General features: G+C 40.7%; 1 protein-coding gene across 1 annotated transcript; it reads right to left on the reverse strand.

Moving 5' to 3' along the window:
- Window positions 1-11: 11 nt before the first annotated feature.
- On the reverse strand, window positions 12-15,871 carry LOC141432949 (uncharacterized). The gene is given in 19 exon segments (XM_074094784.1): window positions 12-171; window positions 708-858; window positions 1,737-1,846; window positions 1,848-1,987; window positions 2,765-2,893; window positions 3,781-3,993; window positions 4,137-5,051; window positions 5,150-5,230; window positions 5,552-5,671; window positions 6,750-6,905; window positions 7,975-8,066; window positions 8,674-8,778; window positions 8,781-8,861; window positions 9,817-9,949; window positions 10,330-10,467; window positions 11,968-12,075; window positions 13,675-13,835; window positions 14,964-15,083; window positions 15,822-15,871. Coding segments are annotated over 18 exon segments (3,063 nt in total). The 5' UTR covers window positions 15,034-15,083; window positions 15,822-15,871.
- Between the last annotated feature and the right edge of the window lie 967 nt (window positions 15,872-16,838).

Consider the following 16,838-nt stretch of genomic DNA (forward strand, 5'->3'; position numbering starts at 1 on the left):
TTTATTTTTAATTAAAACTTTGCTTTCTCTATGTACTCGACGGCGCGCTGTCGTATTTGCTCGGCTTGCGCAACGTCGCCGGCTCGCTCTTCAACTTCCGCCCATTTATTGAAAAGCACTTTAATTTTTCGGGCTGGCAACTTCTGTGACGTCATGCGCTCCATTACTTGCCTGTGAACAAATAGTAGATTGTGTCGTAAGGGCGGTAAATAAGTAAATACGAACGAGAGAACGATGTTGTAGGTTAAACTGTTTTGTTTTGCGCTTGCATTAGTTATAGTTTATATTATAATTAATGGAACTATTGGTTCTTTAGTATATATTATGTACATTGCTGCATTGAAATGTAACAGTTTGTTGCCTTAATAAATAAAATAAAAGAGAGCCCATTAGATGCCCGAAGTCGAATGAGTCGATGTTCGTAATTCTAATACGACATACAATGTTTTTCATCACATTTGCGAGTTAAATTGTATATTTGTAAAAATTTGAAACTATTAAATATTTTTTCAAAAATTGCCGTAGACCTACGAACAAATAATAAGTCCTAGACATACAAATACAAGAATGATACAGACTACATGCATAATACAAGGTGATAAAAAATCCCAATCCCAATCCGCACTGTGCTGTTCTGCCACAGTGGGACGTATATAATCCGTGATGATGAGAACAAGACGATGCCAGCACTGACCTCACGCCTGCACATCCCGGTCTTCATCAGCATGTCGACGTAAGTCGCGCACACGTCCACTCTCTGCGGGTAGACGGCGAGCACTTGTTCGAAGAGCGCCTCCGCTCGTTCGCGCTCGCCGTGCGCTCGCTCGAGCAAGGCGAACTGGACCAGCACCGACACGTCTGAAAGAAGTGATTTTTTAGAAAACATGTCTAAGAACCATCACTAGAGAAAACCTGATTTCAAATAAAAAACCGCATTCAAATCGGTCCACCCGTTTAAGAGCTACGGTGCCACAGACAGACAACCATAGCGGTCAAATTTATAACACCCTCTTTTTGCGTCGGGGGTTAAAATCTGACACGTGATTGACGCCTATCTCACTTGCAGATGACAAAGGTGTATCTCATTGGTTCAGTAACAGCCTATTCACTCTAGCCTCGAAGAGCCTTAGGAAATACAGACGATGGGTGCGGTTAAATTTTATGACAATGCTTGTCGCCTTTTCGAGCGTGGAAAACACAATCTGTTTAATTAATTAAACAAGAATTATTGGAATACTAAATTTACCTGTTCATTATTAATATACCCCATATACTGTTGTTATGTGTGTTGCCCTGAAGATGAGCTTTGGTTGAGTTCGAAACGCGTCAGTGTAGTGTGGTGGGTTTGTGTGATTTGTGTGAATTCTTACAGCGTGGACGCGGAGGAACTGCATGAACACACATCTGTTGTATAGACGTAGTTGTCGCGGGTGAGCAAACTAACTGTTTTTAGTTCATTGACAGGGACCTCCGCAAAGTAAAGCCGGGTCACATTTATCTGTCATGTTGTGTCGTGACGCTTTAGAACGTTATCGGTTTCATAAGGTTGTGTCGCATCACAAGCATAGAGAGAGAGACAGAGAGCATAACAGCATAGAGAGACTCGACACGATAGATAAATATGAACCGGGCTTGACGCCTGATTCAACAAATTATTGAATCAATTGAAAGCAACGCCATCTAGCGAATCGCGAGTTTATTACATCGCCAGGCGGTCTTCCGCGTGGCAAACTTACGTTCTTTCTTCTCGAGCACCGCCACAGCTTTCTGCATGACATGCCGGGCCTTGTCCCGCAGCCCCAGCCTGTAGCAAGCGGCGCCGCAGAGCGTGTAGTTCCGCGGGTCCTTTTATATACTTCGCCATGAGGTCCACGAGGGCAGACAGTTCCTGCTCTTGGCTGTGTCTGCGTATATGTCCCAGTTTGGAGTGGATTTTGAGGTGTCGTTCATTTGGAGCGTCTTCTTCTAGGGTCTTCTGTTGGGACTCCTGAATAGGGTTGGGAAAAATAGTAAATTGTACATTGAGCATAAACAAGCCTTTTATCCGAGACGTTCGTATGGCTACCCCAAACAGTACGGCGAGGGTGGATAGACAGGTTGCGGGGAAAGGGTGCTTAAACTCCGTTTCCACTAGAGATGTGCGAGGAATGTGTATTTCATGAACCAATGATAGACGCTTCAATTTACCTATCCTCGCACAGCACAGCCTAGTGGAAACAGTTGAGCGGAGCGAGGCTATGTAAATGAACCGTTTCTATTCGTTCATGACAACACATTCGTCGCAACACATCTTCGCACATCTCTGGTGCAAACGAACCTCAGGACTGGTTATAGTTAAGTTAACTTGGTACAACTCACTTACATTTGTAATCTTTTATCCTTCAAGAAAAAGTACCTTTTCTTGCAACTTTTATCGCTATCCCCGAACTGCATTTTCCGGGATAATACCCATTTTTCCCGGGACTCAAACTATCTGCATCCGAATTCACTTAATCGGTTCAGCGGCTTAGAAGTGCCTCCACTAACAATAAATAAAAGATACCTTTTCGCAAACAAACAGAACAGCAATTTGGATAAAAAACATTACTCAACTAGAACCAATTCACAAATTTCACGCTTAAATTTACAAAAAACAAATAAAAAACACATGTTACAATATTTTCGCATTTAATGAATAGTAGGAATTACATTTGAATTTCTTCTGTTTTAGTAAAAGTTGTAGTATTGTGTGTGTGTGTATAAACTTTTTTTCATTCATCCATACCTTGGTGCCGAACCGGTTCTCCAGGTTGAGCAAGGCCAGCCACACGTTGAGTTTCTCCTGCTCCTCGCGGAACGAGATCGTATTGAGCGCCTTGCGGGCCACGGCGCGCGCCTTGTCGATCTCCGTCGCCTGTGGGAAATAGGAAACAACTACAAATGCGAAAATTTGTTGAATCAGGCGTTTTGCGGAGGTCCATATCAATCAACTATAGTTATTTGTGTCACAAGGGAGCAAAATGGTGTATTCATCCAGAATGTAGCGAAGGATCTAAAGTAGAATCCTAGCTTAAGAGGATTCAAGTGTTAACGCCCAAGATGAAAATAATTTTGCTCCCGAGTGGCTCATACAACTTTTCACACCGAGCATTAAGAAATTAATATTATTAAAGAACAACCAGCATAGAAAATGGCATGGCTTTACAATTATCAACTAAAATTTTTTTAATTTGTAATCATCATCATCAGGCCTACGCGTCTGTTCCAGACGAATTTTGGCGTGGCGCCTGTGCACAACGCCTTTGGTGACTGACCAAATAATAAAACAAACAATAAAACACTTAGAAAAGCCTTGACCAGAAAAGTTGCACTTTGCTCCCTCCCGTCAGGGAGGAAAAGTTACTTTTCTGAAGGAGAGGTGTGAAAAAACAATTGGCTCACCCGCGACCTTTATAGCTATGTTTATGCAAGAAATTTATGTTCATGCAGTTCCTCCACCTCCATACTGTAAGGTCACACACCAATCACACAAACCCATAGAAGTCTAACATCTGGTAGCATGGTGAACGGTTGTGTTACTCTGAAGATCTGAGCTCTGGTTGAGTTCGAAACGTTAAATGTCAAAGTGGCTGCACAATAGATACTGAAGCTAAGAGGGCAGAGAGCTAGAGAGCAGGATAGATACGAACTTTTCCAATAAAATAAAACCATTATGCACATTATGTGCATCTTCAGCATAGTTTTACGCTCTTTACGATAGTTTCCCAAAGCCCGCCGCAAAAAGGAGAACAGCCAGTTTACCTGTAGGTGAAAGGCCATGTAAGCGATCCAGAGCTGGCTGCAGTTGGGGCTGGCGAGCAACGCGCGCTCGAACTGGTCGCTCGAGCGCGGCTCGGCGTCGCTCGAGGCCGCGCGCCGCTCCAACTCCCGCAACCTCTCCTCCTCCGCGCGAGCCTTGGCGACCTTTTCTGCGGCTGATAGTTTCTTCCGCTTCTTCTTTGGCGCTTCTGTTTCCTGTGAATCGAAGATGTTGCAAGACTGATGAGACTGACAAGTAAAATCCGTCGCACACCATTGAGCTATACAGTTGTCAAGTAGTCGTATTTGTTTTATAATTGAATATGGACTGAATAAGATGCTAATTTAGATTAACATACCTCATCCTCGCTGCTGCTAGATGTATCCTCCTTTGCAGTCTTCGCCAAGTTATCAGCATTTTCCGACCAGAATTCTTTAGCGCTTGGCATCTCCAGCGCCGGCTCTAAACTCTCCACTACTTTAATATCTTTACTCTTATCTACGACTTCTTTTACTTCTTCGCCTTTCTTAACTTTTCTTTTGTTTTCTTTATCTTTCTTAGGACTCTCTTTAACCTCTTTTTCAGCATTTTCTTCAATCTTTGCCGCCTCTTTTAACTTGTTTTTTTTCTTTTTCTGTATGATTTCTTTTACCTTTTCTTTATCTATAGTTTCACCTTCAGCTTTTTTAAGCGTTTTCTTTGATTCTGCTTTTAATTTTTGTTTTTCAGCTTTCTTCATTTTCTTTACATATTCAGGGTCTATTTTTCTTAACTGTTCTAGTGCTGTTTTCAGAGCGTCTTCTAATTTCTTCATTCTCTCTTCAACAGATAGTTTATCTTGATGCATAGCTGTATGGTATTTCTTGTTTTTAGCCGTCAATCCGCTTTCCTCTAAGCTAAGTATTTTCTTATTTATTTTTTCTATCCTCTTTAGTCTGCATTTAATTGAAGTTTGTAAAGCTGCAATGCGCTTCTTCCATTCTTTACTTCTGCTACAATCTGACAAATCTATCAGTGCCTTATCTCCAGGCGTCAAAGCTTGATCACCATCTTCATGTATGTCTGTTTCTATAGCATCACTTTCTTCCGAAACTTCATTTACGCGGCCTTTACCTTCATCTACATCATCATCGCTCTTATTTTTACTTTTTTTGTCTTTCTTTTTGTTTTTGACTTCTGTATCAGCGGTGTTGTGCTCAGTTTTCAGTTTTTTCTTGGGAGCTTCATTGTCATCTGTTCCCTTTTTACGTTTGGTAAGTTCATCACGCCTTTTCTGAAAACCAAATGTCAACGTATTTTTTATCTTTTCATACACTTTAATGTAAATTGGACTGTGGCAAGATTTTCGTAGTCTTTTGGCACAGAACTCACCGCAGGCCAGAATGGCGGAGTGACCAGGGTACCAAGCATCCTCTTCTTCTCCGGATCCACGTGCAAGATGGTGCAGCTAACCTGGAATATAATCAAGCTTTAAACACATACTTAACATACGCCAATAGGGCGACTAATTTTACACAACATAAAAACTATTTTCTCGTACAGACAACGTCAGAAAACTGTGAGTAATTACGCTAATTTAACAAAAAAACTAAAATGGGAAGAACTAGTCCAGTAGTCTAGAACGCTGCTAACTTAAACTTCAACAGTCGAGATAAAAACAGTGCAATGCGACAGGCAAAAAAAAACAAGTGAGTAACAGCTTGTATTAACTTTTTTTTTTACCAAAAACGTATTTCTTTGACACCTTGTATCATCAACTAGAATGGTACTCACGATCTGCCCGAGATGGAACGCGTCCCGCAGGTTGTCGGGCGGCGGGCGCGCCACCTCGCCTCGCGGGACGTACGCCACCACGTCCCCGAAGAAATTCACCAGCAGGAAGTCCTTGATGAACTGGATACAAAATTACAATGCATAAACAAGGTGTATTTCATGACTACAAATCAAAGATTTAGGACCTGTTTTATTCCTTGATAAATTTTATCACACACACACACACAAACATCACGCCTGTATAACCAAATGGGTTAGGCAGAGCACACAAAGCGTTACCGCTTCGGAGCCACTTTTAGCAATTTTAGGGTTTTACAAAAACGGTACAATAGTGATAGGTTGCTAGCCTGTCGCCTACGGTATACCTTGCTTAACCTAGTATATCCTCAATCGCCTCTTACGACATCCACGGAAGAAATGGAGAGGTGTAATTCTAACCCGACACCACACGGTTAAATTTTATGTGACAGATAAATGTGATGCCGTCATAGTTTATTCGTACAAAACAAAGAGCGAAGACATCACAGATATGTATCTGTCACAAAATATTTGTCAATGAGTGGTTAAACAGGTCCTTAAAAGTTTAGATACGGCCTGAGGCATCGATGAGGGTAGGCAGAGCTGGTGCTGCACGCTAATGGAAACCCTATTACCATACTTTGACCGCGCCAAATGAGGGCTATCGTTTTTGTCTCACTAGATGGCGCACTGTTGCGTGAGGTTTTTTAAGAATGGTTTTGAAAGTCTGTTATTACGGGCGTGGAAACAAAGTTTAGATTAAAATCATATTTAATACACCTTAAAACCGTACCATATAAATATTGAGCATGCCACAGTGTTGTATAGTCCCTGTTTGTTCGGAAAAAAGGGAGGACAAAGGTTTCCGAAAGACAAAACTGTCTCAAAACACAGACATTCGTTTCCCGGAACGCATATTTGCCATAATTAATTTCAGATAGTGCAAAATATTCACAAAATTATTCTAATTATAAATAAACCCGCGTAGCTCACCCAAAAAACTATGAGATTTGACATTTCGGAGACCTCACGCTACACTAGCGCCTCTAGCGGCGAATTCATTCGCGATAGCCCTCATTGTGTCAATTCCGGAATGAGTTCAATGAGGAATCATGACAGCTTAAAGACTTATCCGATACCAACCAATGCTACATTAATCAAATTCCCCACAGCCCCTCACCTTAACAACGCCCGTGTACGCCTTCCCGACTTCGGCCTCCTCATACGCGGCGAGCGCCACCAGCTCAGGACTCAGCAGCGTCGGCTTCAGCGTCAGATGCAGCCTCAACCTGAACGGGTCCACCGTCAACACGCGCGCCGTCACCTCTTGCCCCTCCTAGCAACGGTCAAGTGGAAAGATAGGTTAGAATAATGAAAAATATTGGTCATCTGCAGATTACATCGCAAAACAGCAAAAAAAACCGGAGAAGTGCGAGTCGAACACAAGCACGATGGGTTCCGTACCATTATCTATACAACATTAGACATTCGCAAAAAAACGGCAAAAAAATCAAGTTTGTTGTATGGGAGCCCCCTTAGATATTTATTTTATTCTGTTTTTAGTATTTGTTGTTATACATAATCATATGTATTTCAAGTGTCTTACTATTACGACTCAAGATATAGAGCCTAGGCTGTGACAGATAGACGGACAGACAGACAGACAGCGGAGTCTCAGTAGTAACTAGGAAGCTTGTACTATAGCACTTTTTACGGGTACATACTTATATAGATAAATAAATAATAAATAATAATAATAAATATCATGGGACACTTGACAACCAATTATCTAGTCCAACTAAGCGAAGCTTGTACTAAGGATAGTAGGCAACGGATAAACATACTTATATAGATAAATACATACTTAAATACATATTAAACATCCAAGACTCGAGAACAAACATTCGTATTATTCATACAAATATCTGCCCCGACCGGGGATAGAACCCGGAACTTCAAGCTTCGTAGTCAGGTTCTCTAACCACTTGGCCATCCTGCCGTCAATTTCAAACTGAAATAGTACACACGAATATCTGACACGTCCGTTCGGCTCTAGAAATAGTCGTATCCTAAAGTATGGAACCAGTTTCCTGGGACAGTGTTTCCGGAGCGGTACAACTTAGGGATCTTCAAAAAAAGAGCCTATCAGTCTCTCGAAGGGCCGGCAATGCACCTGTGATACCCCTCGTGTTGACAGGTGTCCATGGGCGGCGGCGATTGCTTCCCATCAGGTGACCCGCATGTTCGTTTGCCCCCTCTTATATAAAAAATCCGATATCTATGCACGCTTAGCTGTGCCAGATATTGGTGCTGGTGTAGGTACAAAAAAAATGTGACTATTACCGATAACTTGGCGGCCCCGCTTAATTTCTACGTATACCTTTTATGGCCTTTTCTACACGAACCTTGTACTTCTTCTTGGTGATTTTGGTGGTGGTGGCTTTCTTCGGGTCGATGTATATACCGGCGTCCGTGAGATGCGTATGCGGCACAAATCCTGCACCAAATAAGTGTGACAAACTTACATCCTACTAAGTAATATTATAAACCTTTGTCTTTTTGTTTTTTACAAGCTTTTATTTAACATGTATGTATATGTGCGGGCCAAATCTTGCAAGTTGAATTTGACCCACTTCCTGTAGTCGGATTGACTTGAAATTTGGCATACTTATAAATTTAGCGACAATACAATAATCTGATAGTAACATCTTGGTGGTCCAGCCAGGATCGTCTTCACATGAGGGAACTCATCAAATTGAAATCGCATCAAAATTTGATACGGAAATATAGTTTAGATGACAATGCAAGTATATCAGCAAAAAAAACTTGTATTAAAAATGTCATTTTTAACAGAAACCTTTATGATATAAATGCTTGTTATAGCCTAAATTGAATGAAGTTTTTTTTGACATTTAAAGAAAAAAAAAAACAATAATTAATGAAAATATGGGAAAAATTGGTAAAAATAAAATAAAAAAATATGAAAGTCTTGCGTACAGCGCTAATCTATCTCTGGGACCATCGGGCCATTATAAATTAAAAAAAAAAACAACCCTCCTTTAGAAGTCGGGTAGTAAAGTGTAGTACTTTTAAATTAGCCTCACCTCTGAGCCTCCCCAGCGTGACAATGACCTGCGTATCGGCGACGCTGAGCACGCGTCCCGCCACCAGCTGGCCGGGCCGCAGCGCTTCCAGGCTGAAGTAGCGTCCTCCAGCACAGAGCTCTCATCAGACACGTGGTACACGTAATCTGAGAGGTTGTATATTAGCACGCGGACGCGGTGCGTGCTGCCTGAACAAATAACGACAACATTTGTTGAAACAAAAAGTTGGAAAAAAGAACCATCGGTAGAAAGCCTGATATCAAATAAAAAACGCGCATTCAAATCCGTCCACTCGTTTAAGAGCTACGGTGCCACAGACAGACACACACAGCGGTCAAACTTAAACACCCCTCTTTTTGCGTCGAGGGCACCAGTATATATATAAGCTAAGCAGTAAGGAAGCTACGAACAAATCGATCGAAACGACCACACACACAGACGCGCCTCTACACGGCCTCTAGGGGGTCTCGCGACTGCAGTACCGCGATTGTTCGTAGCTTCCCTACTGCTTTAGCTTATATATATATACTGTGTCGGGGGTTAGAAAAAGACTATATTAAACTTGATGATTGGAAGACACTCCATCGACAAGAGTGTTATACTTAAGTTTGAAGAAGAGAAGAAAATGTAATGGTAAAATATGCGAACAAATTAAACGCGAACATTATGAAACGTTATGTGAAAAATTGCTACTTAAGAAATACGAGTAACTGCGATGTGAAAATTCGCTACTAATAAAAGCATTTCTCAAAAATTGGTCCCGTCATGAAATTGACAAGAAATCAGTTTTGTCAAGAAATTACTAACACTAAGGACGATATCATAAAACATAAACTGCATAAAACATCCAAAATTTCTTGACGTCAGGAAAACGTCACGAAATCTTGTGACGAAAAAATCGTAATTTTGTAACTACATCAAAACTTTCCATTGGATCCAATAACAAAGATTATCTGACTTTTTATCACTTTTACCACAAGGTTTTGTATATATTTAAAAACAATATTTCTTATTTTTTGTGGTGAAATAGCGTCAGAAAATATTATTTTTTTATATAGTATAACACACTGGACAACTTTTTTTTTAAATGGACTCTTTTTTTAGAAATAGTCGTATTTGCATAATACCCATAATAATACATACCTATAGGATACGACTTGGCGATAATTTGCTCATCGCTAAGGTCCTCGTCCACTGCGACCCGCTTTATGCTCATAGTTCCCACGCACTTGCGGCCCAGCTTGAAGTGGATCGAGCGACCCGTGATTTTCAACACCTGCCAAAGTTAGCATAGCATTATCTAAGTGATATTGAAAATGAAGTTTTCAGCTTTAACAGCAGATTCCTAAAAGCCACCGTGTAAAAGAGAATAGTAAGTAATAAAAAACAGTTTTTATATCTGTTGTATTCGGAGCTTATTCACGTAATCAACCTTGACGTTTCGGCTGCCTGACAGCGGCTGTGGTCACGAGTATAGTAAAGTGCAGTGTGGCGATTGAGCATCTAATTGAAATGTGCAAACAATTTTTATTTGTACAAATATAAGCAATGAATAACGTCTCTTGTTTGTTTTTTCAGGTATACTTAACTATTCATTTCTTAACGCGTATTTTTTTTATTACAATCCATCAATACCTGTTAGAAAACAATAAATACCTGTGCTTCGTCAATGATGTCTCCCTCTTTGAACTTCATCTCCGTCTCTAAATCAGGTACGGAAGTCTCGAAGATGTTCTTCATAGTGAGGAACGGCGCGTTACGGGTCGGCATCACGTACAGAACGTGTGCCCTTATCTAAATAAAATGTATAAAATTGCAAGTTTTATTGTTTGTCAAAAGTTTATAAGACACAACGCAAATTTCGCAACACGCTTCGTCAATAAGCTTTGCCTAGAACATAATTTGTTGACTTCTTGAATGCACTACTGAATATAGTTATTATCTATAATCTAAATACAACACTTCTATGTTGATGAACTAAAATAATTTCCTTGCTCACCCGCGAACTTACGATAGCTAAGGTTATGTAAAATATGTCTAAAAACTGGTAGCATGGTGTACGGTTCTGTCACTCTGAATATGAGCTCTGGTTGAGTCCGAAACGCGTCAGTGTAGTGTGGTGGTGGTGATAGATGGGTTTGTGTGATTTGTGTGTGTTCTTACAGTGTGGAGGAGGTGGAGGAACTGCATGAACACGCATATTTTGCATAAGCTTAGCTATCGTAAGTTCGCGGGTGAGCAAGGAAATTATTATAGTTCATTGATATGGACCTCCGCAAAGTAACGCCTGATTCAATAAATTACTTCTATGTTGCATTAAGGAGAGCGCCAAAGTTCGCATACTCTTCGCTAGTCATACCGTAATTTTTGTCCAAATCATTGTTTGTCATAATTTTTTTGTCACTGGAACCTTAAATTTTTCTGAAAATTTTAGATGGTCATCCTATAAAAAATTATAGGTTAGGTTAGGTTTGTTTTATAACAATTCTGAATGTAGGGAACTGGTGCGACTTGTTTAAGACGAACGGTGGACGGTTTTTTGGTAAAGGATAATGCAGTTTCACTGTACACGTCTTTTAATTAATGATTAAAAAATACAGAGGTGCGTGTACACGTCGGTTCAAATAAAGTAATATAGAAAAGTGCAACGAGAGATGGGGATTTTTATTTGATACGTCGTATGCATGTGTGTATTGATGCACACATGCAAGGCGTCAACACTGAACATTCATTGGATTCAGAGAAAAAAGAGTTATGACATTATAAACTATCATACTGACAAACATTACATTCGGCCTTTTAATAAGTATTCTTTCAAATATGTAGTACCCTAATATGTAGTAAAAGCCGTGTGGCCTAGTGGTTGACCTATCGCCCTCAAGCAGAGGGTCGTGGGTTCAAACCCCGGCTCGCACCTCTAAGTTTTTCGAAATTCATGTGCGGAGTTACATTTGAAATTTACCACGAGCTTTGCGGTGAAGGAAACATCGTGAGAAACCTGCAAAACCTGCGAAGCAATTCAATGGTGTGTGTGAAGTTCCCAATCCGCACGGGCCCGCGTGGGAACTATGGCCCAAGCCCTCTTGTTCTAAAGGAGCCTGTGCCCAGCAGTGGGACGTATATAGGCTTGGATGATGTAGTGCCCTGCATTAAGCCATACATCTGTCATCGGCACCAAAGTTACGCTCTCTGGTTATAGTAATTATTCTGAACCACTTTACTTACAAAGAATAACGAACAAATCAAAACCATGCCGTAATATTACAACATATCAACAAGAAGCTAGTTTGTTACCTTCTGGCCGAGCGCCGGCTTCTTCCCCTTGACATTGTCGGCGTGGAACCGCTGGATGTAAGCTGTGGTGTCGCTGAACACGTGGCCTTCGATGCCATTGTCCAGAGGCTGCAGAAAAAAAACATGTCAAGTTTCAAAGCAAAGTTCAAAAGCGCTGGTAAATACCAAATATTTATTACCTTTGGAAAAAATACATAAACACTAATAATTAGAAATTCACAAAAGGAGCGGCAAATGTATACAAAAAATAATGTAGGTATAATCGAAATACAATTCCAATGATGTCCAGCAGTAAAAAAAAAGTCTTAGCGTGAAGGAACCGGGTGTGTTTCCTATCTAGCTGTTTAGTCGCTCCAGACAAAGATAAATTTAGCAGCCCTATGCATACACTAAGAGCGTTTTCAAATTATCCGACCCGATATCGGTATCGGACGCCGATACGATGTCGGGGCAAGTAAAATGTATGAAATATGATCCGATATCGGCTCGGATAATCTGAAAACGCTCTAACGGTGGGTTGTGGATGGCTAGGTTGGAAGACAGGAATAAAGTCAATTTTGAAACCCCTCCTTTATTGCCGGTCTGGGCAAATGCTCGGTTTGCCCTCCCGTAGATCGGGCGCCGTTACTAATAAACTTTAACATTTATAATATCACTTGCTTTTACCCGCGGCTTCACATGCGTAAACTATTCGATATGGTAGTTACAATAGAAATTCCGGGATTTTACAAAATTTTCCCCTGGGAATTTCCAAAATGTATGTCGTGGTCTTGAGGTTTTGTCAAGAACAACTGTCCAAAATTTCAACTTTAAGCCAAGCGGTTGTTATTTCGATATTTTGTCCCTATCCCGTGGGAATATCGGTATAAAAAGTAGCCTATGTGTTATTCCAAAGGTCCAGCTACCTACATAGCAAAGCCCAGTGATTGTTATTTAGAGATTTTGTTTTGTATTGTATTGTAAAACTCTTTATTGTACATAAAAACAGATGAAAATAACAGAACACAGGATAATAAGATGTACAAAGGCGAACTTATCCCTTAAAGGGATCTCTTTCAGTCAACCTTTCAACGATTTTTATCCCTATCCCGCGGGAATATCGGGATAAAAAGTATCATATGTTTTATTAATCTAAATTTAATAAACTAACTTTTCACCAAAGTTCATCCAAAAGCGTCCTGCCGTTTCAGTGTGAAGAAGTAACAAACAGACTCACTCACAAACTTTCGCATTTGAAATACTAATGTTTACCCGCGGCTTCGCACACGTAAATCATTAGATCCAGCAGCTGAATTGAAATTTTGGGATTTTTAAAAATTCCCGTGGGAATTCCCGAAAATTAAATCGTGGTTTTCATTGACGTTGCATGAAAAAGTATCATGTCAAATTTCATGACTCTAAGCCCAGCGGTTGTTGTTTCGAGATTTTATCCCTATCCCGTGGGAATATCGGAATAAAAAGTAGCCTATGTTTTATTCCAGATGTCCAGCTATCTACATACCAAATTTCATCCAAATCCGTCCAGCCTTACAGCGTGAAGGAGTAACAAACATACTCACTCACTCACTCACTCACAAACTTTCGCATTTATAATATTAGTAGGATTGATTTCATCCAAATCCGTCCTGCCGTTTCAGTGTGCAGAAGTAACAAACATACTCTCACACAACTTCCGCATTTAATATTAGCAGGACAGGACTAAGGTACCTTGTCGACGATGAACTCGACGGCGGCGCCGGGCAGCAGCGCGCCGCGCTTGCGCCGCAGCGCCCGCTGGAGCGCCGGCAGCGCCCCGCTCAGCGCCACGATGCTGTTGCCGGGGGACACCGTCACTGACTTCACGCACGTCCACGCCAGCACGCCCGTGTCTACCAAATCAAAGTCAAAACATCTTACGAATGTCAAAAAAACCGGCCAAGAGCGTGACGGACACGCCCGAAATAGGGTTCCGTAGCCATTACGAAAAAATTAAGTCATATTTTTCTAAGGATTTCGTATTTTATACGGAATCTACCATAGTTTAGGTATATTTTATACCTTAGGCTGTTATTATTATTATTTTTTTCTCTCCATCTAATGTATTTTTATGTGTATCGAATATGTCTAAATAAATGTTTCTCTCTCTCTCTCTCTATTTACTCTTAAACTACTAATAATTCTCAAGCAAACTTAGCCGATATAGTTTTCCTTGAATGTTTGATATACTGACTACCATCCCGAATTTTTTCAAGTTTTTCCACCGACCGGTTTAGACTTTAGAGGGGAGGGGGGAGGAGGACGCTCGATTTTAATGAAAATTTGCACTTTAAATTTGATAGTCCCTGAGCAAAGCCGCGGACGAACAGACAGACAGACAGACAGACATGGCGAAACTATAAGGGTTCCGTTTTTGACATTTTGGCTCCGGAACCCTAAAACGGGTGATACTCTTTCCCGGCCCGGATAATACTCACATGGAAATACCAACCGTTTTTCGCCCATAGAAACTGACATGAGCTTCTATGGGCGTGTACACGAAAAACAGGGTCGGTATTTCCATGTCGGTATTATCGGGCCGGGAAAGAGTGTCACCCAAAAAATACCACCGGTTCGGAAAAAGCTCTGTTGAGAAGAATCCGGCAAGAAACTTGACGAGCGCATGTAAACCCCAGGGTTAGATAATTAGTTCAAAGTTTAAAGTGGGCCTGCAGACTTAGGGGCTGTTTACCATCCATTGATTAGCGTTAACCGACGGTTAAATGTGATGCCGTCTCCGTCTATTCGAACAAAACAAATAGAGACGGCATCACACCTAACCGCCAGATAACACTAATCAAAGGATGGTGAAACACCCCCTTTTAATTTCAACTTGGCCAACTAAATTGTAATAGACCAGTAACTTAATGATAACCTGTACATTTATCCAACTAAATTACTACTGTATTGGTATACAGTGCAACTTAGTTGGCCAACTTGAAATTATAAGTCTGCGGCAGCTGTAAAGAAATAAGTCATACCTAGTTCGATGTCAGGGTTGGCGTCCCCTTTGGGCAGGAAGGCCCTGGTGTGGGGCACCCCAATGTCCATGACATATCCGTGATCTTCCACAGACGACACTGCAGCCTGCAGTATGTCACCTGTAAATATTGACAGCCAAATTTTAAAGTGTCGGGGAATTCTGTAAAGAAATCATACAAAGAAAATGTTTTTTTTTTATGTGATTGTGATGTTTTATGTATGACGTTAAATAAATATATTTTCTCTTTCTTTAAAAAAAAAATTTTTTTTTAATATACTTTCTGGTTACATGATTTGATAAACTTAAAGAAAAGATAAAACAGTCGGGTAAAAACCGACCAAGTGTGGGTCGGACTCGCGCACCGAGAGTTCCGTACATCTCGAAACATCAAACAATCCCTATCCCTGTCTATTGTTTATGTTCATAAAGTGCCGCCTCTGACAGACAACATACAAATTTCATCATAATCAGTTTCGTAGTATCCACACTGGGCCCGCGTGGGATCTATGGCCCAAGCCCTCTTATTCTGAGAGGAGGCCTGTGCCCAGCAGTGGGACGTATATAGGCTGGGATGGATGGCAGTTTAGTACAGTCGAGTTTAAGTTTATACTTTTAAGCAAAAATTAGATTAAAAAATATATCTGAACAAGACTATTGTTAACGGCGTAAAAGCGTGTTCAGATATTTTCAATTTTTGCTCTCAAGTTTATGAACTCGACTGTACTTTAGCCCAACCAACAAACGAACTTCCTTTCACATTTATAATATTAGTAAAGATCCACACAGGCCACAGTGGGGCCTTCACTTAGCCACGGAACACTAATGCTAAAAAAAACTACTTTATAACTGCACTAACCTTTCTGCAGGTCGCTATGCGTCCCCAGAGTTGACGTGTTGTGGCATCGCAGACAGCATCACCTCGGTCCCTGACTCCAGCACCTGCAGGGCTATGTACTGCCCCGGACGGAACATGGCTGGTAGCTCACGAACTTGTTCCCTCTAACAAACATACCGTTTATAATAATAACTAGGATGATGATAGAAAACTAAAAATTTCTTAGATAGGAAAATTAGTAAATATTAAAGGTATTAAAAGCGTAACAGTGGTAACAATAATTAAGCTTTAGAAAAATATTTTTTACATTCTGAAAAAATACATTAATAATAAATAAGAAATGTAACGCGGAACCCATAGCCGCGCTCACGGTACCCTGTTGCTTGTCGCTTATCCGCCGCCGTATACTCTGTGGCCGCTTGACAACACGCGGCCGCCTAGCAACCGCGCGCCATTGCTCTTTTCATCGCCTGCGCCGCGCACAGCGCATGCGCGATGCCGCGCGAGTGACCGCCGCGCCGGCCACTGATTATCATTCGGTATCGATCTACCACCGAGATCGAGCTATACGCATGTCTAGTGTTTTCATTATTATATGTTGTAATGTGTATCTTCCTAATAAACTGTATAACCACAAAGTGACTGTCATTCGACATCCCGCTATTACAGAAATTATATAAAAAAAATTATTAAAGTGTAATGAAATTAATAATGTATAATAGTAAACGAAATACCATTAAAAGTCAGCCGAAAATAAAATTGCAATGTCAAATTAGAATTAAATTAAAGAAAAATAACAATAATGAACAGTAAAAACATAGAAATACATAAAAAATTAAATATTAATGTAATATTATCCATACTTCCATACAAATATTATAAATGTGAAAGTGTGTTTGTATGTTTGTCCGTCTTTCACGCCGTAACGGAGCGACGGATCGACGTGATTTTTGGCATAAGAGATAGTTTATGGATCCGAGAGTGACATAGGCTACTTTTTATCCCAGAAAAATGCACAGTTCCCGAGGGAACACCGCG

The sequence above is a fragment of the Choristoneura fumiferana genome, chromosome 11 (genome assembly GCF_025370935.1).
Source record: "Choristoneura fumiferana chromosome 11, NRCan_CFum_1, whole genome shotgun sequence".
Classification (NCBI taxonomy): Eukaryota; Metazoa; Arthropoda; class Insecta; order Lepidoptera; family Tortricidae; genus Choristoneura; species Choristoneura fumiferana.